This window comes from Podarcis melisellensis (genome assembly GCF_964234715.1).
Source record: "Podarcis melisellensis genome assembly, chromosome: 5".
NCBI lineage: Eukaryota > Metazoa > Chordata > Lepidosauria > Squamata > Lacertidae > Podarcis > Podarcis melisellensis.
Window position 1 is genome coordinate 5,143,472 of NC_138537.1, and position 24,108 is coordinate 5,167,579.

The 24,108-nt window shown below is 49.6% G+C and overlaps 1 protein-coding gene across 1 annotated transcript in view; it reads right to left on the reverse strand.

Moving 5' to 3' along the window:
- Nucleotides 1-24,108, reverse strand: part of LOC309369719 (solute carrier family 12 member 9-like) — a 94,695-nt gene that overhangs the window by 38,990 nt on the left and 31,597 nt on the right. Inside the window, exons 7-9 of the mRNA XM_081910893.1 lie at nucleotides 23,702-23,859; nucleotides 19,267-19,349; nucleotides 7,310-7,434 (exon numbers count right to left, since the gene is read on the reverse strand). Coding sequence (XP_081767019.1) covers nucleotides 7,310-7,434; nucleotides 19,267-19,349; nucleotides 23,702-23,859 — 366 coding nt within the window. The remainder of the gene's footprint in view (nucleotides 1-7,309; nucleotides 7,435-19,266; nucleotides 19,350-23,701; nucleotides 23,860-24,108) is intronic.

Consider the following 24,108-nt stretch of genomic DNA (forward strand, 5'->3'; position numbering starts at 1 on the left):
TGAACCACTGGGGGTTTGGGGGGCAAAAACCAGGTGGTCTCTGGGCACGCTTGGCTTTGCTGCGCCGCGAAGCAAATAATACTCCCTGCCACACACACACTGCATTTTGTTGTTCATTAATAATAATAATAATAATAATAATAATAATAATAATAATAATAATAACAATATGATAGGATTGTTGCAGGGAACTAACCCTGATTTTGCTCCAGGCCTGGGCTGTGAGGTTGACAACCTGGAACAACACGTGTGGGTGTGCGCAAGCGTGCGCAATCGATTAGGCAGGCAAAAGGGCCTGTCTGTGGGTAACAGACCAGCTTATGAAATGTGTGTGTGTGTTTTTGTGCATGGAGGGGTGGCCTCCTGCTCTCCCCCCCCTCCCCGTCTACTCAGCGCTCAGCGCTGGAGCGCGATTAGCCAGCCGGGGGCGGGGAGCCCACAAGCTGTGATTTTCTCTAATTGTTGTTTTTGCTGAAAGGTAATTAAAATCCCTTTTTATTTCGTGTGTGCTGGAGACCTCGGCGGCTGTGCGGAGAGGGAGGGGAGTGGAGGAGGGGGGAAGTGGCATTTTAAGGTGGGGGGGAGGAAGGAAGCCATGGCAGGAGAAAGAGGGGGGGGCAAAGGAAAAAGGGTGCGGGTTGTGTGTTTTTTAAGATGCTGCCCCAGAGACGACATTCTCTTGCAGCCTTGAAATTGTATATTGAGGGGGGGACTAGGACCTGGGAGAGCAGAGTTCGAATCCCCACTTGGCCATGAAGAAGCTCATTAGGTGACCTTGCGCCGGCCGCTGCCTCCCTTAGCCTGGCCTATCTCAGAAGCAGTTCCAAAACCACTGGAGGTCTTCTTGCATGCCCCCATCTCTGCAACCCCACCTCTGTCAGACAGAAAAAGTACCCTTCCTTTTCCATGCCCTATCTCTCTACCCCCCTCTGCCCCATATTTCTCCACCCACTGTTCCCTGTGCCTCATTTCTCAGATGACTAGGCCCCCTCCATATCTCCCCCCACCCCGGCCTTCACTCTTGTCTTTCTGGTATCCTCACCTGTCAGCACCCTTGGTCTGTGACCCCAATTTGGAACTCCCTGCCCTGGGAGATTCCACCGACTCTTCCTTAGATAGCACCTCACGGCCACACAAAATAAATTTTCAGCAAGCTCTTTCCGCCCGTCTTTTGGTTGATTTAACCTGCTTTGCTTCCTGTATAGATTTTTCTTTTTTTCTTTTTTTGTTCATCTATCTGTTGCTTCATTTTAAATTTGTTTTAGATTGTGTGTGGGTGGGGGTTTTTTTGTTTTACTCTATGCTTTTAGCTGCCTCAGGTGGTTCCATTTTTAGAACTGGAATGGCAGTGATCTTCTAAATAAAACAGACAATCTCACCCACCCAGATTTCAAACCCTCCCCCACTTCTAAAAGAAAGAAAGAAAGAAAGAAAGAAAGAAAGAAAGAAAGAAAGAAAGAAAGAAAGAAAGAAAGAAAGAACACCGTGTGAGTTTGACTGAAATTGTCCAGGAGGCTTACTAGCATCTGATCCAGATATTACAATCAATTCAGACGCTTTACAGAGATAATAAAAACTTATCCATTAAACTTAAAAGCCCACGTCTTTCTGAAATGGAGAGGTGTTAACGCCGACTAGGATGCATGCACGTCTTTTGAGTTTAAATAATTATGGGCGCACGCAGAAATTAATTATTAATATTGGCCGGGCGCATTCGCCGCTTCCATCGCCTGGGAAAAAACTTCCCTGCTAAGTCAGGTCTAATGGCCCTACCGTTGGGGAGAGAGAGGCATCTGCCTCGGGTGGCAGAAACTGGGAGGTGGAGAGCAGGAGTGTGGGGTTAGACAGCAGAACTGTGTGTGCCCCCCCCCCCCGCCCTGGCCTTGGGTGCACAGTGGGTGCCGCCCCATTGACGACGATGCGATCAGATTCAATTGCCAGTCTAGCAGCCTTATGGAGATGGACTTGGCAGGGGTTGCCATGCTGCCCTTTGCCCCTGGGAGCAAAATGACCTGAGTTGGTCCAGGCCAGGCCTCAGCCAAATGAGGCACCCGTTGAGCACCCACTTTCTGTTACCCCACAAACTTCCGTCTCCCAGATCCCAGAGAAGGAGAGAGAAAACTCAGGAACAGGAGAGAAAAAGGTCTTGCCTAATTTATGCTCTTGACAGCAGCTAATTTCAGTGTGTGACCCTCACTGCACTCTGACGGTTATTGGCTACCATAAAAAAGCAAGGGGGCGGGCGGGAGAGACAGAGAGTCTGCGCATGGGCGCAAGGGCCCTCTGAACAATGAATGCTTCACCCTCACTGAGAATAACCCAGGGACTGTAGCTTGAGGGAAGGGCCACAGTTCACACCAAATGACTCGTTTTCAACCCTTGGCATCCCTGGGCAGGGCCAGGAGAGACCCAGTTTGAAATCCTAGAATCACATAATCATAAAAGTTGAAGGGACGCGAAGGGTCATCTAGTCCAACGCGCAGGCACTGCCGGTCAGTGTTGACAATATTGAGTTAAATGGACCACTGGCCCGACAGCTTGTTAGGTTACTATAATTTCAAATATCTCAAGGGTTGTCACATGGAAGACAAAGCAAGCTTGTTTTCTCCTGCTCCAGAGGCTGGGAGCCAAACCAACGGATTCAAATGAGAAGAAAGGAGATTCCGACTAGTAAAGGTAAAGGGACCCCTGACCATTAGGTCCAGTCATGGCCGACTCTGGGGTTACGGCACTCATCTCGCTTTATTGGCCGAGGGAGCCGGCATACAGCTTCCAGGTCATGTGGCCAGCAGGACTAAGCTGCTTCTGGCGAAACCAGAGCAGTACACGGAAATGCCGTTTACCTTCCTGCCAGAGCGGTACCTGTTTATCTACTTGCACTTTGACGTGCTTTCGAACTGCTAGGTGGGCAGGAGAAGGGACTGAGCAACAGGAGCTCACTCCGTTGTGGGGATTCGAACCGCCGACCTTCCGACTGGCAAGCCAAGAGGCTCAGTGGTTTAGACCACAATGCCACCTGCGTCCCTCCTGTAGAATCATAAGGTAAAGATAAAGGGGCCCCTGACCATTAGGTCCAGTCATGGCCAACTCTGGGGTTGCGGTGCTCATCTCACTTTATTGGCCAAGGGAGCCGGCGTACAGCTTCCAGGTCATGTGGCCAGCATGACTAAGCCGCTTCTGGTGAACCAGAGCAGCACACGGAAATGCCGTTTACCTTCCCACCAGAGTGGTACCTATTTATCTACTTGCACTTTGAGGTGCTTTCGAACTGCTAGGTTGGCAGGAGCAGGGACCGAGCAACGGGAGATCACCCCATCGCAGGGATTCGAACCCCGAACCTTCTGATCAGCAAGTCCTAGGCTCTGTGGTTTAACCCACAGCACCACCCGCTTCCCCTCCACAGCACCACCTGCAGGAATAACTTTCTGATGGCAAAAGCTGCTCAAGAGTGGAACAGACTCCCCCGGAAGGTGGTGGACTCTCCTTCCTTTGTAAGCAAGGTTGAAGCATCGGTCATGGATGCTTTAGTTGAGATTCTTGCATTGCAAGAGGTTCAGCACCCGGCATTTTTAACACCCAGAGGACACTCCTACACACTCAGCACGATAACTGTGGTCCCAGAAGGTCCTTCTCTCATGATTCCACCATTGCAACTTTTCTAACATTCACACAAACTAACACATTCCAACAAAGGTACAGTCCTCAATGTTTTCCTTCATGCTTCCAGGTCTCCACATTGCTATTTTAAACAGCACACTTTATGAGGAAATAATCACAGGAACAGTTGTGATAATAATAATAATAATAATAATAATAATAATAATAATAATAATAATAATTCTCCTCCAAGGAAGGAGTTGGGCTGCTGGTGGCACTGATGCTGGCCAATAGGCGCCTTCCACCGTTGGCGTTTACCCCTCCTTCAAACTGGAACTTTCTGGAAAAAACCTGCAGGAACCACTTTGCAAAGTTTGCACCGGAAACAAACAAGACACCTTTGCATCAAATTCGTTTCATGGCACTTTGAATCCTCCAAAACATTACTCATCTTGGTTTTCCCAGTGTGGTGTAGTGGTTAAGACTGTCGGACGAGGATGTGAGAGACCAGGGTTCAAATCCCCACTCGGGCCATGAACAGCACAGGGTGACCTTCGGCTGGTCCCTGCCTCTTAACCTAACCCAGTTCATGGGGTTGTTGTGGGGATTAAATGAGGGTAACCATGTACAAAACACCCTCAGCATCGTGTAGGAAAGGTGAGAGATAGATTCAATAAACAGAGCTGCAGAGTTGAAAGGGAACTCGAGGGTCAGCTAGTCCAACGCTGCTTCAATGCAGGAAATTAATCACAAATAAACAATGCAAGCTCTCGCCTGCACGCAGGGCTGCAGCTGAGTAAACCCCAGCTAAGAAAAGGAAAGGAAGAGGGACGCTGTTCCAGGAATGCTGCTCCACGCCACTCCCCACTGTCTCCTGCTCCCCTTGGTTTAATTACCACTAATGTAAACTGTGCTCCATAAAAACGGCTGGCACTCGGCCCCGAGAAAAGGAGCAGGACAAGTACCATAAATTCACTGCAAAGAGCAGAATGCAGTCTGGGTTCTCTGCTTTCTCTCTCTCTCTCTCTCTCTCTCGCGCACGCCCCCCAGTCCCCGCCCCCCCCTCCCGGCAATCCTTCCCTTTCCCCCTTCTTGGCTAAAAACGGTATTTGCTCAAGGGCAAAAGCTTTTTAAACAGGATCATAAATGCTTATTACACGGGCGATGTGCTCGGCTTGATGGGATTAGCTGGGGGGAGAAATTGATCACCAGGCCCATGAGAGAGAGAGAGAGAGAGAGAGAGAGAGGAGGGACCACTGGAGGGAGGAAAGTGGGGGGGGGGGAGGTGATTTCCCTGAGCTGCTCACAAGCGGGTGGACTGGCTTTTCTGCAAGCAAGGAGAGGGAGAGAAAGTCAGGGGGGGGAGTACCTCCTCCCCATCCATCTACCCGTGCCCCCCAACCCCGCCAGCAGTACTGCAGACAGCCCCAGGCAGGCGCACTCGCCTTGCAACATGCAACAATCAAATGCCAGGGGTCCTCCAAAGCATGTATTTTACCTGCATGGAAGACCCATGTGAAGAGTGCGGAGGGGGGGTCAAGGGGAAGGCAGAGTTACAGGAGCAGAGGAAGAAGCCGTATGGAGAGTCAAAGAGGAGGCGGAGAGGTGTTCTGGGCACCACAATTTAAGGAGGATGTTGAGAAGCTGGAAAGTGTGCAGAGGAAGGGGACCAAGATGATAGAGGGGCTGGAAACTAAGCCAGATGAGGAACCGTTGAAGGAACTGGGGGTGTTTATCCTGGAAAAGAGCTGCATAAAGATTCTGGGACAAGGCTCTCTTCGACTCCAGAAAGCTGGCAACTGTCAGAAGAAGAAGCAGAGCCTTTTCACCATGGTGCTGTTTTCCAAAAGGGGTGCCCTTCCCATATGAACTGACTGCATGTGCCATAGAACTTCCCAGATCTCTCTAGGTAAAGGTAAAGGGACCCCTGACCATTAGGTCCAGTTGTGACCGACTCTGGGGTTGCAGCGCTCATCTCGCTTTATTGGCCGAGGGAGCCGGCATACAGCTTCCGGGTCATGTGGCCAGCAGGACTAAGCCGCTTCTGGCGAACCAGAGCAGGTACAGAAACGCCGTTTACCTTCCCGCCATAGCGGTACCTATTTATCTACTTGCACTTTGACGTGCTTTCGAACTGCTAGGTTGGCAGGAGCAGGGACCGAGCAACGGGAGCTCACCCCGTTACGGGGATTCGAACCGCCGACCTTCAGATCGGCAAGTCCTAGGCTCTGTGGTTTAACCCACAGCGCCACCTGTGTCCCTCCCAGATCTCTCTAGTGCCCAGCAAAACGCCACACCTCCAAGACAAACCTCCCGGTTTAAGAAGGCTTTTTGCACAAGCAAACAATGGTAATTCTGTTTAGAACTCCAGTTATTTTATTGGCTAGTGCATATGTTTGGTTTTACGACTGTGTTTAACGTTTGCACACGATTGCTATGGTACGTCTCTGCATTGATTTGCAGGCTGCTGGGAGAGCCCGTGAGCTGAGAAAGGAGGAACAGAATTTTCTATACATGCTCCTCTCTTTCCTCCAAATACCTTTCTCGAAACTGTTGCTCTATGAAGCAACTATGGGGAATCTCAGGCTTAGGCTCTGAACGTGGCCCTCGATGAGCCTCTACCCGGCCCTCGGGACACTCCCTTGGACGCGCCCCTAACTACCTCTGCTTCACACTCCCCCTTGAATGCTGACAGTCCTTGCCAGGTAGAGGACAGTGAGGTGAGTGCTTGTGCAGAAACTAGGCAAAATTTACATCTGCTGCCCCGCCCACTTTTGTCTCTGGCCCCACCCACCAGACATGTGACATCATGTGACATCCCCCCCCAAAATAAATGCCCAGAAGGAAGCAAAACGCCCAGGCTGAAAGAAGCTCCCTGCCCCGACTCAAGCAGCTAGTCCTCACACTTCATAGACTTGTCCACCAGATTCCCACTCGCCCTCAGCGTACGGGGCTCACGGTTGGTTTTCAAACAAGGTGAATGTAATAATATATTATTTGTACCCTGCCCATCTGACTGGGTTACCCCAGCCACTCTGGAAGGCTTCCAACATATATAAAAACATAATAAAACGCAAACATTAAAGTTTCCCCGTACAGGGCTACTTCCAAAGGCCTTCTAAAAGTCAAATTGTGGTTTATCTGTTTGACATCTGATGAGAGGGCGTTTCAGAAAGTAGGTGCCACCACCAAAAAGGCCCTCTGCCTAGTTCCCTGTAACCTGACTTCTCTCAGTGACGGAACCACCAATTGGCCCTTGGCACTGGACCTCATTGTCTGGGCTGAGCAATGGGGGGTGGAAACGCTCTTTCAGGTACACAGTGGTACCTTGGGTTACAGATGCTTCAGGTTACAGACACTTCAGGTTACAGACTCTGCTAACCCAGAAACAATATCTTGGGTTAAGAACTTTGCTTCAGGATGAGAATAGAAATTGCGCAGCGGCAGCAGCGGGAGGCCCCATTAGCTAAAGTAATACCTCAGGTTAAGAACAGTGTCAGGTTAAGAACGGACCTCCAGAATGAATTAAGTTCTTAACCCGAGCTACCACTGTACTGGGCCAAATCTGTTTAGGGCTTTAAAGGTCAGCAGCAACATTTTGAACTGTGCTCGGAAATGTACTGGGAGCCAATGTAGGCCTTTCAGGTCCGGTGTAATATGATCCCGGTGGCAATCGCCAGCCTGCTAGTCTACACACAGGAGCCCCACATACCTGAAGTTTGGGGCAGACGCCCATTCGAGTGCGAGGCAGGCCAAATCCACAGTGGCATAGACCAGCAGGAAGAAGATGGTGACCACAGCGGCAATGGTGTTCAGCTTGCCAGAGAAGAGAACGAGCTGCAAGGGATGGAGAACAGAGAGGCGGTGAGAGACAGGAGACGGAAGCCTGCAGACTCCAACAGCGCAGGTAAAATACAGGTGATGGGGGACTTTGCTTACTTAAAATCTTTATATACACCAGGTTCAATAATGGTTTGCAGAAGTGGCTTCCAAATTGGGTGGTATTTTCCCCCTGGGCGGGGTGGGATTTCAAGGGGGGGCAAGGGGGTTGCAGGGAGTTGCAAATGGTTATTAGACTCTGAATCAAGTTCATCCATTTTGTTGAATTAATTAAACTAAACAGTTTTAATTGGATTCTGAATGAATGTGCAATTAATTGCTACTGTTTTATTGGGTTATTATCTTCCTTAGTGGGTCATGCAGGCTGCTATTCTGCTATTTTTATAGGGAAGGGGGCGCTGAGTTTGTGCAACCGAGAGGTAGTTGGCTCAGAAAAGTTTGGGAGCCACTGTTTTGCGGGAGTATGCTGTAATAATTATCATTATGGAAGGAACATTAGGAGAAACGTTCGGACGGTAAAAGCTGTTTGACACTGGAACAGACTCCCTCTCCTTCCTTGGAGGTTTTTAAGTAGACGTTGGATGACCATCAGTCATGTATGATCTGTCGGAAATCAAGCCTTTATCAGGAGAAACTGGCAACTCTCCCAGGCACCTGGCTTGATTCCCTGTTGATCTCCCTGGCTGAATTCCCCAGCAAGCGCAGGCTAGGTCTCGATCGGCGATTCTTCTCAAACGTGGGAAGAACACCCCCCCTCTTTCCTGCTCCACCCCCCCGGCAGGGGAAAGAGATAGACAGAAACGTATTTACATGCTTTTATTTCTGTCTTTGCAGCGTTACAAAAAACATGACTGCTCTCTTCAAACTCCAGCAGTGTAGTGACAAACACTTCCTGCACTTCCTGGACAGGAACAAACGGAAGAGCTCATATTACACTCTGAGCTAATTCCAGTGCTTCGCACTGTGAATTGACTGTCCCTCTGTTTCCCACAGCAGTCCCAACATTCCCATCATGTTTACTTTTCAAGCTAGGACTTTGCAGCAGCATTGCATCCATATCGTAACATGATCTAGCTGAGATTCCTGCATTGCAGGCGGTTGGGATAGATGAGCCTCGCAGGTCCCTCCCAACTCTACAGTTCTATGATTGAATAGTTAAGACATTGGACACAAAAGCAGCTTACTCAAGAAACAATTCAGCAGCCAAAACCTACAAACAGCCGCACAAAATATTTCATAGCATTTATTTTACCCCTCGCCTTTCTTCCAATAATGAACAGGTGGGTCTGCGTGGATCCCAATTCTAAACAGTATCCTTTCTGCCCTTATTTTGGCATTGATTTTTTTAACAACATTATTTTTAAAAACCCATTATCTGCATGAAAATTCACATTTAAACACGCATTTTGCTTCATTCCTCTGCTTGGTCCAGGAACCCTCATGACCCCTGCAGGTGCTGGCTCCACTGCAGACGTCTGGATTATTATTGTTATTTATACATTGCCCTATACCTGGGGGTCTCAGGGCAGTTCACAGATCAAAATCAAGATATAAAACCACAAAATACCTAATCAAAATAAAAACAGCAACCCAATACACCCCCACAAAAAAACCCACATTTTAAAAGGGTTGTAAATCGGATCAACCAAAGGCCTGGTTAGAGAGGAACGTTTTTGCCTGGTGCCTAAAGGTGTATAATGAAGGCGCCAGATGAACTTCCTTGGGGAGAGCGTTCCACAGACGGGGAGCCACTGCAGAGAAGGCCCTGTTCTTGTGTTGCCAACCTCCCTCCTCTCCTGCTTCAGCGATTCTGAGCTTCTCTCTGCCACAGCCTCTTCATGCTCACTAAACCCCGCTACCTCTTCAGCTTCCTCCTCCTCCCAATCTTCTCCATCCTCTCCCTGTGACCACCCAGTGTCATCCCACCACTAACCCCCGGGCTCTGAGTCTTCTTCCCTTGGGGGGGGGTGGTCCCCAGCTAGTTCCTCCCAGCATTCCTCTGCATTCAACCAGTCCGTGACACATATGTCTGGCAAAGGCCATGGCCGGGCAGTTCTGGAGACCCACTGCAAGTCAGTGTAGAAAACACTGAGCAAAATGGACCAGGTGCCTGGCTTGGAATCAGGCAGTCTCCTATGCAGGATATGGGAATGTGGATTTGACTCCCCCCCCCCCCATGCTGTGGTCCAAAGCAGCTCCGCTCAGGAGGGCCGTTCACGGAGCCTCTTTTAAACAGTCCTGGGGGGAGCATCAGGAAAACTACCGCAGGATCTTCCAGCAGCGATTTAGCACTGAGCTACAGCTGTTGAAGAACAGTGTGCCCTATGGGGGGGTGTGGAGAGGACAAAAGCCCTTCCAGCAGAGCTCAAGGAGGAAAGAGGCAGAGTGAGCTGGCAGCGCAAATGTACCCTTAGTCATACTAGAGGAGGAACGTCAGGATGCTGGGACACAGAGAGAGAGAGAGAACACCTTGGTAACTGGCTGCGATATTGCTCACTACATCTGTGAGCATTAAAAAGTTCCCGGAACAGAACAATGGGGGGGGGGGTTGGGTGAGCAAGCACTTGAGGTTGAAGCCGCCCTTGTGCAACGCATCTGATCGCTTTGCAAACAAACAGGCAGGGCACCGGTGGAGGGAAGCAGGCAAAGCCACAAGGCAAAAGATTCCCCCTAGAACAGCCTTTCTCGACCTGTGGGTCCCCAAATGTTGTTGGACTAAACTGCCATCATTTCTAGCTAGCAAGGCAAGAGCTCAGGGGTGATGGGAGTTGTAGTCCAACAACATCTGGGGACCCACAGGTTGAGAACCGCTGCCCTAGAGAGAGCAACAAGGAGCAGCTCCATCGGGCTCCTTTGGCACCAGCAGGCTGCAGCAGTGGGAAATATGGGGGAAGTGGGGTAGGTTTGCAGGGATGGCAGAAGGAGACAGGATCTGCCCACCTGGTGGAAACTGTAGCTCACATGGCCCTTAAATGTAAAAGGTAACAATTTCCAGACCATCTATGTATTCCAACATGGAAACCAGAGACGGAGGTTATGTGCTTCTTATTACAGGGGAGAGACCAGGAGCTCACCAAGACTGTAGCTAAGTTCCTCTATTTGATTTTTTGTCGCCAAAGTGTGCTGCAGGATCCTGCCCTTGCTGGCAACCCACAGAGATGAAACAGATTGCTCGCCTCTTCTTCCCTTTGGCAAATGACTGTACCGTGGAAATGGCAACGAGATTGCACTGGCCTATTTATTCTGTTTGTATTATGTGATGCCAATAAAGGTTACTTGAATAAAAAATATATATGGGGAAAGTGGGGCTCATTTCCTCATGTCCCCAAACTGCTTCCATTACAGCCACTGATTATGTGAACTACTCTTTCATATTAACAATCGGTTCCTGGGTTAGTGTGATGGCCTGGGATTCGGACTCAGATGCTGAACCTGAGGGATCCCAGCCTGCACAGGATTCCCCGCCTCCAGAACCAGCTGAGCCTGAAGGGTCCTCACCTGTGCTGGATCCTCAGGTGCAGGCACCAGCTGAGTCTGCTCTGGCTCCTGAGGTGATGGAGGACCCATTGCCTGCAGGTGCTCCACTCTCAGCCCCATCAGGGGAAGCTGAGGTTGCCTCTGGGTCCGGTAACCCTCCAGCCTCTCCTGAGCTGCAGAGGCTCAGGGCAGAGAGGTGGAGGGAACTAAGTTCCCACAGGAGGAGTGCTCGCCTCCAGGCCAGGAGAGGCGAGTCACCAGAGGATCGGGGCCGCCCTGTGCCTCGGGGCAGATAAAAGCTGGCCGGCCCCAGTCCCAAGTTGTGGGAGCAATGTTGTTGGTTGCTAGTTCCTGCCTGAACCCTGTCCTGCTTTTCTGCCAGAGCTCCTGACCCGCCCTGGCTCCCTGCTTGCAAGCCTGTTCCTGATTTCACCTGACTCCCTGCCCTACACCCTGATTCAGCTACTACAGACTGCCTCCATGTTGCACCTTGACCACAGACAGGACTTGGACCTCGCCTCTCGCCGGGTAACCCACAGGAACAGCACACTTTGCTTTTTCCCTCTTGCCTCGTTGATGTGGTCCGAAAGAAAGCAGAGCAATGTGTTTGGCACCAGCTTGGCTGCCAGAGTTGCTGGAAGGAGACCTTCCCCTCCAACAGGATACCAGCTAGAAAGTGCTCCCTTTACCAGCCCACAACTCAGACGGCAACTGCTCAGAAAGCTCCCATGGAGCTCCTGCCAGGATATTTTGAGTTGGACTCAGTGCTAAGAGAAACAGCTGTAATATCAGCTGTGGAGCATCCCTAGGGTCAATTCCCGGCAGCATATGGGAACGTCCTCTGCTCTAAAACCCTGGAAAGCCGCTGCCGGTCAGTGCAGGTAGCACTGAGCTGGCTAGGGCAGAGGTCTGACTGCACCAGACAGCTCCCATGTCCTCGCAAATCAGTTCTCAACCCTAAAAGCCTTTCCCCAGCCTTGCTAGACAAGATGCTTTCAACCGGGGATGCCAGGGATTGTCTGTGTGCCCCCCCCACTAAGAGGTGGCCCCCTCCCTGCTGCCCTGGACCCTCACAGCCCCCCTCTCGCTGGCAAGGAGTGCAACGACCTGCCATCATTGCTTGGGGGGGGGGGAGCCAGGGAAGAGGCTGAGATTATGCAGACCATCTAAGCAATTGGGGATTTTCAGCTGGTTGCGAGTTAATAGTGTGCACCGAGTGGAGATCGTGCCTGGCCGCTGCAATGCAGCCTCCCCCTCCCGCCCCCCTCCCCTGGCACTTGCCTTTGATTTATAATTCATTTAGCTGCTCATCAAGGTAAAAGAGCCACTGCTGATAGGTAGCGTGCCCCTGCCCTGAGTGTGGGGGGGGGGGGGAACGACGACACTGTGTGACTGCAGGGGGAGGGGGACCAAAGGGGAAGGGGAGGTCCGGACAAGGCTAGGCCAGGGACACCATCACTGCCTGCTAGGGGGACCTCGAAGAGATCAAGGCTGTGGTATCACAGCTCCAAGAAAGGCCAAATAGAAACAGTCTTTTTTCAAGCTGGGGGGGGGGGGCTTAAAAAAAACCTGGATACTGGACAGGCCAAAGAACTAGCTCAAGGGCCCGGGGGCTGGATACGGCCCAATTGCCTTCTCAATCCGGCCCGCAGACGGTCCGGGAATCAGTGTGTTTTTACATGAGTAGAATGTGTCTTTTTATTTTAAATGCATCTCTGGGTTATTTGTGGGGCATAGGAATCCCTTCATATATATTTTTCAATATATATTCTGGTCCCCCACAAGGTCTGAGGGACAGTGGACCGGCCCCCTGCTGAAATAAGTTTGCTGACTCCTGAGAGGTGATAGGATATCAGAAGACCTGTCACATGGAAGGCGGAGAAAGCTTGTTTTCTGCTGCTCTGGAGGGCCTGAACCAAAAGATTCAAATGACAAAGAAGGGAGATTCTGAGTAAACATTAGGGAGAATATTCTGACAGTTAAGAGATAGCAGATTCTCTCTTGCCTGAAATTGAAAAGATGACCTGAGGGTCATCTAGTCCAACCCCCTGCAAGGCAGGAATCTTCTTGCCCAACCCAGGACTTGAACCCACAGCCCTGAGATTAAGAGCTTTGTGCTCTACCAACTGAGCCATCCCAGCTGTTTGGCTTGATTGGCCATGACAATTTACACCTCCCCTCTTCAGTCCTGGCACTAAAGATCCCACATCAACTCCCTGGCTTCTCCAGGGAAAAGGGTCTTGGGTAGCAGGGAATGATGGACTTTGTAGTCCAAAACGCTTGGAAGTCCAAAAACAGACTCCCATGATGATCTTGAGCCAGTTGCCCTCTCCCCTTTCTGCCTAACCTACCTCGCAGGGTTATTGTGGGAGACAATGACTGTCACCTCAGTGGAGCGTGACATAAAAACTGCTAATCATAACAGCAATGATGAATAAACCAATATATTGTGGTGTTCCCTCCCAAGTTGGCTGTCAGCTCGCTCTCTTTTAAAGCTTTTGTTCATACCTTTATTAAAATACATGTGTATATATCACCCAGCTGTTTTTCTTCTCTCCTAGCTGATTACGTTGGTGGTGGGTTTTTAAAAACTGTTTTCAGTTTTATTGTCTTTTTAATTGCATGGTCTTTTTGTGTTTTCATGCAAGTGTGTTGAGCTTTTTGGACTGAAACAGAGCATATAAACGCTTTCATACAACAAAGTAGAAAGTGTTGGAAAAGGTCCAGGAAAGGGCAGCTGGAATGATCAAGGGGACGGAGAGGCACTCCCAGTGAGGAAAGGTTGCAGCATTTGGGACTTAGTTTAGAGAAAAGGCAAACAAATTCCGAGCACAATTCAAAGTGTTGGTGCTGACCTAGAAAGCCCTAAATGGCCTCGGTCCTGTATACCTGAAGGAGCGTCTCCACCTCCATCGTTCTGCCCAGACACTGAGGTCCAGCTCCAAGGGCCTTCTGGCGGCTCCCTCACTGCAAGAAGCCAAGTTACAGGGAACCAGGCAGAGGGCCTTCTCGGTGGTGGCACCCGCCCTGTGGAACACCATCCCACCAGATGTCAAAGAGAAAAACAACTACCAGACTTTTAGAAGACATCTGAAGGCAGCCCTGTTCAGGGAAGCTTTTAATGTTTAATAGGTTATTATATTTTAATATTCTGTTGGAAGCTGCCCAGAGTGGGTGGGGAAACCCAGCCAGATGGGTGGGGTATAAATAATAAATTGTTGTTGTTGCTATACGAGTTTATAAAATTATGCATGGTTATGTGGAAAGAGGATTGAGGAAATGCACAGTTGAACTATGGAACTTGCTCACAATGGAGGCTAGCGACCAACTAGGATGGCTTTAAAAAAGGACTGGGCAAATTCATGGAGTCCCACTCGCTTCTGCCTTGCTCAGAACCAAGCTGGAGTCCTGTGTCCAGTTCTGGGCACCTCCATTTAAGAAGGATGTTGACAAGCTGGAAGGTGTGGAGAGGAGGGCGACCAAGATGATCAAGGGTCTGGAAACCAAGCCTGATGAGGAACGGTTGAAGGAGGTGGGTATGTTTAGCCTGGGAAATAGGAGACTGAGAGAAGATATGAGAGCCATCTTCAAATATCTCAAGGGTTGTCCTACGGAGGATAGAGCAAGCTTGCTTTCCACTCCGGACCCAAACCAACAGATTCAGGTGACAAGAAAGGAGATTCCGACTAAACAACAGGAAGAACTTTCTGGTGGTAAGAGCTGTTTGACAGAGGAACGGTCTCCCTCGGGAGATGGTGGACTCTCCTTCCTTGGAGGTTTTTAAGCAGAGATGGATGGCCATCTGCCATGGATGCTTAAGTTGAGATTCCTACATTGCAGGGGGTTGGACTAGATGACCCTTGGGAACCTTCCAATTCCATGATTCTATGACAAGACAGTGTCCTTGCTCTCCCCCCCAATTAAGGGCATGCAGGAAACAAGAACCTGGTTCTCAGGTGCCCAAAATGGCCTCCTCTGTGGGAAGCTCCCCTACCTGGAATCAACCAATGCTGTGCTGTGCCACTGATCCCAGGTAGGGTGCAGTGGGGGAAAGATTAAGAAACAGGGCCTCCAAACGTATGTTTTGGTTTCAAAAAATGGGACCTGGGCCTAAGAAGCTTGCAGACTTCTGAGTTGACGGTCATTGCTGTTCTCCAGCTCGAAGAAATCCAAGCACCATTCAAGCTCCACCATGTAGCAAGCGCTGCCTCTCCGCGCCCCCCCAAACCCTCGAGTCTTATGCGCAGCGAGCGATGCCGCATCTGTCGCCAGCCATTGAATCTGATCCATGGTGACTTCAATTGGGCTTGAAGCACCTAATGGCTCCCTCCCCTTTTGTGAGTGCACTGCAATGTTCTTTTCCGGCTAATGGGGCAATTTTTTTTGCATTACATGTATTTGTCCAATTTGGCGGAGCAGCGCACGCCTGTGCGGCCGAGGGAGCCGGGGGGGGGGGGAGAGAGATAGACGGCAGCTCCGGCAGATTAAGCTGATGGGAATCTCGGGGGGGGGGGGGGAGGCCTCGCTGCAATCCTTCTCTCGGAGGCGGAGAGGGGGCATCTCGCTTTGATAGGTTTGCATGCGGCGTCAGACCAATTGTTTAATGCACCTGGGACAATTCCGATGGAGCCCTGATAGGGATCTCATGTCCAGCGTGCACCAACTCACTTCATTGCCTCCTTCTGACCCCCTCCCTGGCCAAGCCCCCTCCCTCCCACCCCTCCCAGCTTCTCCCCCAGGCCTGCAACAGCTGCCCAAAGCTTGCCACGTTCTGGGGCAGAGCTGGCATAGGGCCTACAGCAGCCTCCCCCAAGCCGGTGCCCTCTGTCGTGGCCAGGATCTGGACCTACGAGGCAAGACTTGGAGAAGAGGCGTAGCTCAGCAGTAACACATCTGGCTTGCATGCAGAAGGTCCCAGGTTCAGTTCCCCAGTGGCATCGCCAGGAAGGTCTGAGAATGCCCCTGGGCCAAGACCCCTGGAGACCTGCTGACAGTCAACATAGACAGTCCTGAGCTAATAGAATGGAGGTCTGGTTTGGGATAAGAGGCTGCTTCCTGTGTTCCTCTGTGGGTCCTGGTTCAGCTGACTGAAAGGATGGCTCAGTCAGTAGAGCATGAGACTCTTTAATCCCAGGATTGTGGGTTTGAGAACCACGTTTGGGATAAGATACCTGGGGTCCCTTCCAGAACTACAGTTCTATGGTTCTACGGCTCAGAACCAGCCAGTACACATCTCCCCCAACTCAGCTTCCATATTTCCCCAGGTTACTGCCCTCTCTGCCTAACCAAACCACAACATCGCTGAGACTTGGATTCACTATCTGGTAACATTTGCCCTGAAATCTGCTTCTCCCTTCACAGAAAGCCTATTTCACGCAGTGTTACCTCTCCCCAACCCAGCCACAGTTCCAATTTTACCATCTGAGAGGGGACTGTCCATTTTGTAGGAGGCCTTGATGGGAAAGGGATTCATTGCCTTCCCACCCCCCAGGGCTATCTTAGCAGCTCCCACCCTGCCCCTACTGCTATTTGTTGCAACAGCTTCCGAAGTTTCTAGCCCTCATGCTGAATGCTCCACGTGCCTCCTGTCACACCTTAAGGCACGAGATAGCCTCCTCAGCACACTCTTATTCATCAACATAGTTTCTGTGCCTCTCCTTCAAGACTTGCTTCTTTGCTGGGGTTCAGATCAAAAAGAGAAAAGGTTCTGGGACTCAAACTGCTCTTAACAGCAAGCCCAGCTGCCTAAACCTCAGTTGCGTTTGGGTGCACACTGGTTTTATGCAGCAACGGAGGACATGCACTCTGCACATTCTCCAGTGGCATTCTTCTTCCTGCATCTTAGAGCTGAGGCCTGTTCCAAATGAATGCATCACCCCAGTAAACCAGTCCTAGGCCAGCCTTGCCTCCAGGGATACCAGACGCGCTCCTTGCCCTCCCTCAGCTACACATTTGCTCAGATCCGCATCTCCCGTCTCGCCCGTCTAATGCATTTATTCATCTGCACATTTAGAAAAAGAATCCTAACCAGCCTTTTGAACAAAGTGCCCCCCAAAGGCAGCTAATGACAACATAAAACAGATGCCGATAAGGAGGAAAACCTAAGCATTATTTTACAGGAAAGGACGCCGTCACCATCTGAACCGTAACGAGAAATGATCTGCAGGAAACAACGAACTTCAACGTAAGATCGTAAGGCAAGCCCTCCCGCCTGGATCAGGCCAATGCCCTTAGAAGTTGCCCGCTGCAGCAAGAATACTTATTGCAAAGTACTGGAAGACACAAGATCTACCCACCCGGGAAGAATGGCAGATGAAGGTGATGGACTACATGGAACTGGCGGAAATGACTGGCAGAATCCGAGACCAGGGAGAAGAGTCAGTGGAGGAAGACAGGAAGAAATTTAAAGACTATCTACAGAAACATTGTAAAATTAATGAATGTTAGAAGGATGTTGGAATGAAGTTATGTGGTTTTAGCAGAAATGTCATAAAGGTTTAGGAAAAAACAGACTGTTAATTGGTGAAAGGAGGGAAAGTAAAGTTACATTATATTAAGATAATTTACAGGACAAAAATTGGAAAAGTTGGAAAGGATTTGCTGAAATGTTAACCGAACTAGAATACAAAAAAGGGAGATGTGAGGAGGTCAATGAAACAAGTAAATGAAAGATAAGTTATGGGAAGATTTGCTGTGTTTTTTTCTTTAATGGATCTTATTTTTTGTATTTTTTTCTTTTTTTCTTATTGTGATGTGTTGTTTTGTTTTTGCTTACTTTTTCTTTTTGTAACTTTTAAAACTGCAATAAACATTATTAAAAATAAAAATAGAAGTTACCCGCTGCTTTGCAGGACATCTTTGGGAGAAGAAAAGGCTCAGGAGGAAACCCTACACAAATCCAGAGTGGAGTCCCTAAGGCAGTTGGATTGCACCCTGTACACCTCCCTCTGGCAACTCCTGCCGCCAAGCCGGTGCCAAACGTTTTGCTCTGAGTTCCTTTGGATCCCTATCAGTGAGGCTGGGGGGGGGTCTTGCTGTCTGGGCAGCTCAGGACCCCCATACACCCGGCCCAGGCATGCGCCCCGGTGAGGTCACTGCGGCGTTGCTAACACAGCGGTTTGACTCCAGTCTGAGAGGCACACTCCATTGTCTCTCGATACAAATGGATGACTACAAATCGTTCCTGTTTGGAATAGTACATGTGGAAAGGATCTCGGGGTCTTAGTGGACCACAAGCTCAACGTGAGTCCACAGTGTGATACAGCAACAAGAAAAGCTAACACTATTCTTGGCTGCATCAACAGAAGTATAGTGTCCAGATCAAGGGAGCTACAGTGGTACCTCGGGTTACAGACGCTTCAGGTTACAGAACCTTCAGGTTACAGACTCCGCTAACCCAGAAATAGTACCTCGGGTTAAGAACTTTGCTTCAGGATGAGTACAGAAATTGTGCTCCGGCAGCGCAGCAGCAGCAGAAGGCCCCATTAGCTAAAGTGGTGCCTTAGGTCAAGAACAGTTTCAGGTTAAGAATGGACCTCCGGAAGGAATTAAGTACGTAACCAGAGGTACCACTTTATTGATCTATTCTGCCTTGGTCACACCACACCTGGAATACTGTGTCCAATTCTGGGTGCCACAATTTCAGAAGGGCGTTGACAAGCCGGAACATTTGCAGAGGAGGGTGACCAAGATGATCAAGGGTCTGGAAACCAAGCCTGATGAGGAACGGTTGAAGGAGTTGGGTATGTTTAGCCTGGAAAAAGGAGACTGAGCCCATATCCTGGTCTCTGCGTTCCTGGCTTCTTGGTCCTTTGTAGTCCCCATTGACAAATCTACATTTCCCTTTGAGATCCAGTCTGCTCTTTTCTGCAGCTGCCACCCGGGGCTTGAAGTTGCCCACCTTCAAGGGCCAGCAAGGCAGACCCCACCCTCCCTTTTTGAGAACATTGGCTTTCTATATTAATTGACGGTTGCTGTGATGCTTTTAATTCTCCAGACTTCACTTTTGCAACATTGGTTCTAGTGCTGGGGGGTTGTTTCATAGAATCATAGAACTGTAAAGTTGTGAGGGACCCCGAGGGTCATCTAGTCCAACCTGCCGAAAGGAAGGAACCTCAGCGAAAGCATCCCTGGCAGATGCTTCCTGCTGGCTTTTGTTCTGCTGCTCTATCGATCCCCGTTTTATTGGGACGTTGGTTTTTAATCTCTTCTACTCTGCGCGTCGCCCTGGGAGCCATTGTTATTGGGTGGCTGATCGATGGGACGAACACAAACCAAACAGAAATCATTGTGGTTAAAACAGCAGCATTGGGAGGAGGAGGAGCAAAACCAGGGCACTGGGATCCAACTCACCTGTACCAGGATCCAGGAGAAGATTACAGCCATCCAGGGGTTTCCATCATGGGACGTCCGCTTTGCCGGCCCCAGAACTTTGCCTTCGTTACCAGATAAGAGAGAGGCAGCACAATACATTAGAACAAGGGCTTCTATAAAATCGGTGTTTATTAAAGAGAGACAGAGAGCAAGAGAGAGCAGGGAAAGTGACCACAATGCGCAGAAGGCAGATCAGAATCTGCTGCTAGATCTCCAGTAATTTGCACTATAGTTTCTGACTCCCAATTGTCTAATGCTAGCAACGACAGCAAAACCACTCGCAATTAGATAAATAATAGTAACTGGGAGCAGGGAACAAGAGAAGCTTTAAAAAAATAAATGCATGCATCCTTGTGAAGTTGATTTGGGCACTGATCTCTGATCTCTGGGATGAGCATGTGCTCCGAGGCACCCTGTTCCTTAATTCCAAACATACACCTGCCTGCCTGAGCCAATTCTAGTTGCACCTGGCTCCCTCTGGGAGTTCCAGCAGAAGGTAAAGTAGATCCCACAAGGCTGGCGTCTGCCCGCCCCTAATGGAGAGGTCCTCAGCAGAGTGTTGATGCCCGTTTTACTATATGTTCATTAAACGCTGAGGCTGAAATGTTCCATCAATTAATTGGCTGGCTTAATGGATTGGGGGGAAATCAACTAAAACACACCCCACCTGGATTAATCAGGGCCAAGCTATGTGCTTTTAAGTGCAGAGCAGGAAGTGAAACCAGTTGGAGGGGCCTGCTAGATGCAGACTGGGTCCCTAGTTTGAGAGATAGGTAGGTAGGGGGGAATTTAACTCTTTGCCACCCTTTATGTCTTGATTTAGAATGAAGTCAGCAAACTTTCTCAGCAGGTCCCTCAGACCATGTGATGGGCCGGACTATATTTTTTTAAAAAATACAGTCATAACTCATGTTGCCAACGCTGCAAGTTATGTCTTTTCAGGTTGCGTCCTGCGGCAACCCGGAAGTACCGGAAAGGGTTACTTCTGGGTTTTGCTGCTTGCGTATGCACAGGCGTGCAAAATGGTGTCACGCGCATGCGCAGAAGCAGCAAATCACGACCCACACATGCACAGATGCGGGTTGCGTTCCGTTCAGGTTGCGAACGGGGCTCTGGAACGGACCCCATATGCAACCAGAGGTACCACTGTATATGAAGGAATTCCTAAGCCCCACAAATAACCCAGAGATGCATTTTAAATAAAAGCACACATTCTACTCATGTAAAAACACCAGGCAGGCCCCACAAATAACCCAGAGAGGCATTTTAAATAAAAGCACACATTCTACTCATATAAAAACATGCTGACTGTCTGCGGGCCAGATTTAGAAGGCGACTGGGCTGGATCCAGCCCCTGGGCCTTAGTTTGCCTACCCATGATTTAGATAGTAGGGGGACATGCTGGCAATCTGCAAATGGAAGAAGGCTCCCCTTGAATCAAACATGATTGTTTCTTTTACAATGCAATAGCACACGGGCACAGATGGGAGGGAGAGATGAAGACCAGCCACTTCTGTTTATGAAGACAACCGCTGTGTGCCCTGTTCTGGCTGGGGCTGAAACACCTGCAGGGCACCAGGTTGGGGAAGGCTGGCGTATGAGCTGAACTGTGGGGTAAAGGTTGCTGAAATGCAAGAGCAGTAAAGGAGCCCGGCAGAATGGAAGCAGCAGCCAGCCCCTTCTCTCAGTGAGGTTATTGGGCTGTTGCTGGGACAAAAGAGACCATCGGAGGCCCTAAGCATTTAAAAGATGTTGGTGCCCCATATATATCTAATGCAAAATATAAACCATAATAAACAGTAAAATAAAATCTTATTTTTCAAAATGAATCTAAACCTACAGTAAGATGGAAAATAATGTTTATTTTTGTAGATTTTGTATTTGAAAAGAAAAATCTCCTTCTTTTTCTAACTGCAAACATTTTGATCTGATCCTCAAAACTCATCTTACGTAATGAATCTGCTTCGATACTTAGTAGAGATAAGGCACCCAGCCTGCCTTGTTGCATAGTTGTTCTGTTGGGATTTGTAATATAACGTATTTTTTGCTCTATAAGACTCACTTTTTCCCTCCTAAAAAGTAAGGGGAAATGTGTGTGCGTTTTATGGAGCGAATGCAGGCTGCGCAGTTATCCCAGAAGCCAGAACAGCAAGAGGGATTGCTGCTTTCGCTGCACAGCGATCCCTCTTGCTGTTCTGGCTTCTGAGATTCAGAATATTTTTTTCCTTGTTTTCCTCCTCCAAAAACTAAGTGCATCTTGTGGTCTGGTGCGTCTTATATAGCGAAAAATACGGTACTTCAAGGGAGAAAACGAATGCTCAGCTGAGCCATTTGGGACCATTAAGGTTAAAAAAACCCAGCAATGGAAAATGTATGTGGTTCCCCCTCCCTTTGATGCCCTAAAGCACACGCTTATTTTGCTTAATGGTTAATCCAGCCCTGTCAGCGTCTCCCAGTAGCATGTCTTCTCTGGAAATCCTGGAGGGCCTCTGCCAGCCAGGGTGGACAATACTGAGTCAGACGTACCAACAGCCGCGTTCAATATATAAGGCAGCTTCCCACGTCCCCTGCCCTGCTGGCAGGAGTTTTTGAGGGTGGGCTACGTCTCTGCCCAGGAGCAGAGCCCTGTCAACAGGCCCTGCCAGGCGAGGGCAAAGGCAAACCAACCTGATTGGCGGTTGCCCACGCAGCCCGCCAGGGAGGCAGAGGACTCTGAAAGGACGGCCAAGTGCTGGAACAAGGGAACCGCTGGGGAGAGCCAGGCAGGGAGGCAGACAGAGCCAAGCAGGAGACAGAGGAGAGGGCGCAGAGGACTGCCAGGCAGAGCTAAGGATCTTCCAGACTGCAGAATCAGCTGCGTTCAGCAACAGCCCCCAAAGAGTATTAAGTGTGTCTACGTGTGTGTAGGCAACTAAAAGACCAAAGGTGGCGGGTTAATTCCTGTTCTGCTTTGCATTTATGTACTGAAACAATGATTTGTTTTCTTTTGCAACATCAAATTTATTCTACGGTTTGTTGAATTGCTGTTTTTTGTCGTTTTTTTTTTCAATCTACTGACGTGCTCTTCATTTTGTGTGTTTGTGCTTTCAGTGCTTTTGTCTTTTGATGTTTTGAACGTTTGCTGTGAGCCCCTGGTGATTTGTAATTGTTTCACTGATTATCTGTTGATTAATCTATACAATTTATGTTGCATTTGTGATGTTCTGTTTGGTTGTTGTTATTTACTGTTTGTGAGCCGCTTCTGAGGTTCATGCGAATGAAGTGCGGCGTAGAAATATAATCAATCAATCAATCAAATCAGCTCAGTGTGGAGAAGTTTAGTAAACTTAGTCAATCAGAAACTGGTAGCCTAGGTAAACATCCCCCAATGTGGTGCCCTGCATCTGGCTATGGATGGGAACTGTAGTCCATAAGAAATCCAGGGAAGCTGGGAGACGCTGCCCCAGTCTGTGGCCTTGGCATACTGGCACTGTGCCCTGACAATTCAGGGCAGCAATGCTTCCATATACCAGCTGCTGGGAACCACAGGAAGGCTCTGACGCTCAAATCCTGGTTGCTGGACTACGTGGGTCACTGGCCTGATACATCATCATCATAATTTATTTATATCCCACCCATCCGACTGGGTTTCCCCAGCCACTCTGGGTGGCTTTGAACTGAATACCGTGGTGCCCCGCAAGACGAACACCTCGCAAGACGGAAAACCCGCTAGACGAAAGGGTTTTCCGTTTTGGAGGCACTTCGCAAAACGAATTTCCCTATGGGGTTGCTTCGCAAAACGAAAAAATCTTGCGAGTCCCTGCAGTTCCCCCCCCCGCTTCCCCCCCCTTTTCCTAAGCCGCTAAGCCGCTTAACAGCTGATCGCTAGAAGCCGCTAGACCGCTGTAGCGCTAATCCGCTAAGCTGTCAATGGGCTTGCTTCGCAAGACGAAAAAACCGCTAGACGAAGAGAATCGCGGAACGGATTCTTTTCGTCTTGCGAGGCACCACTGTATTAAAACCAATACAGCATCAAACATTAAAAACTTCCCTAAACAGGGAAGTTGTCTTTTAAAAGTAGAATAGTTGCTTATTTCCTTGACATCTGACGGGAGGGCGTTCCACAGGGCAGGCACCACTAGCGAGAAGGCCCTCTGCCTGTGGTGGAGACGCTCCTTCAGGTGTACAGGACCGAGGCCATTTAGGGCTTTCAAGGTCAGCACCAACACTTTGAATTGTGCTCGGGGCCACAGTTTGGTGCATTGCAAGCCAATGAAGATCATTCAGAATCACTGTTATATGGTCTCGGCGGCCACTCCCACTTACGGCTCTACTTACGTTCTTATGTTGGTCCATGCCTGCCTGCCAAGGAGAGACATTGCTAACGAATCCCTGACGCAAGAAGTAGGCCCAGGCAGGCAGAAGGTCAACTCACCAAAGAGGTCGTCCTTGGCCAACGCGTAGAGGATTCGGGAGGCCCCGATCAGGTTGCTCATAGCGGCCGACAGAGTCGAGCAGTAGACGCCAATGATGACGAAGGGAGGCCAGATGTTGATGTCCCTCAGGAAGCTGTAGTCCCGCTGCAGGAGGAGCCTGAGGGGGTGAGAAGGTGGAAACTCATGAGAAGGTAGCGGCAGCCAGATGGATCAGGCCCACAGCCCATCTAGCCTAGCACCCTGTTCACACAGCGGCCAAGCAGATTCCTGTGGGGAACCCGCAAGCAGGATTCAGGAACAAGCAGGCATTTAAGGATACATCCTTTGACAACAGTTAATTCGTAGAATTGTAGGGGACCCGTGGGGTCATCTAGCTCAACCCCCTGCAATTCAGGAATCACAGCTA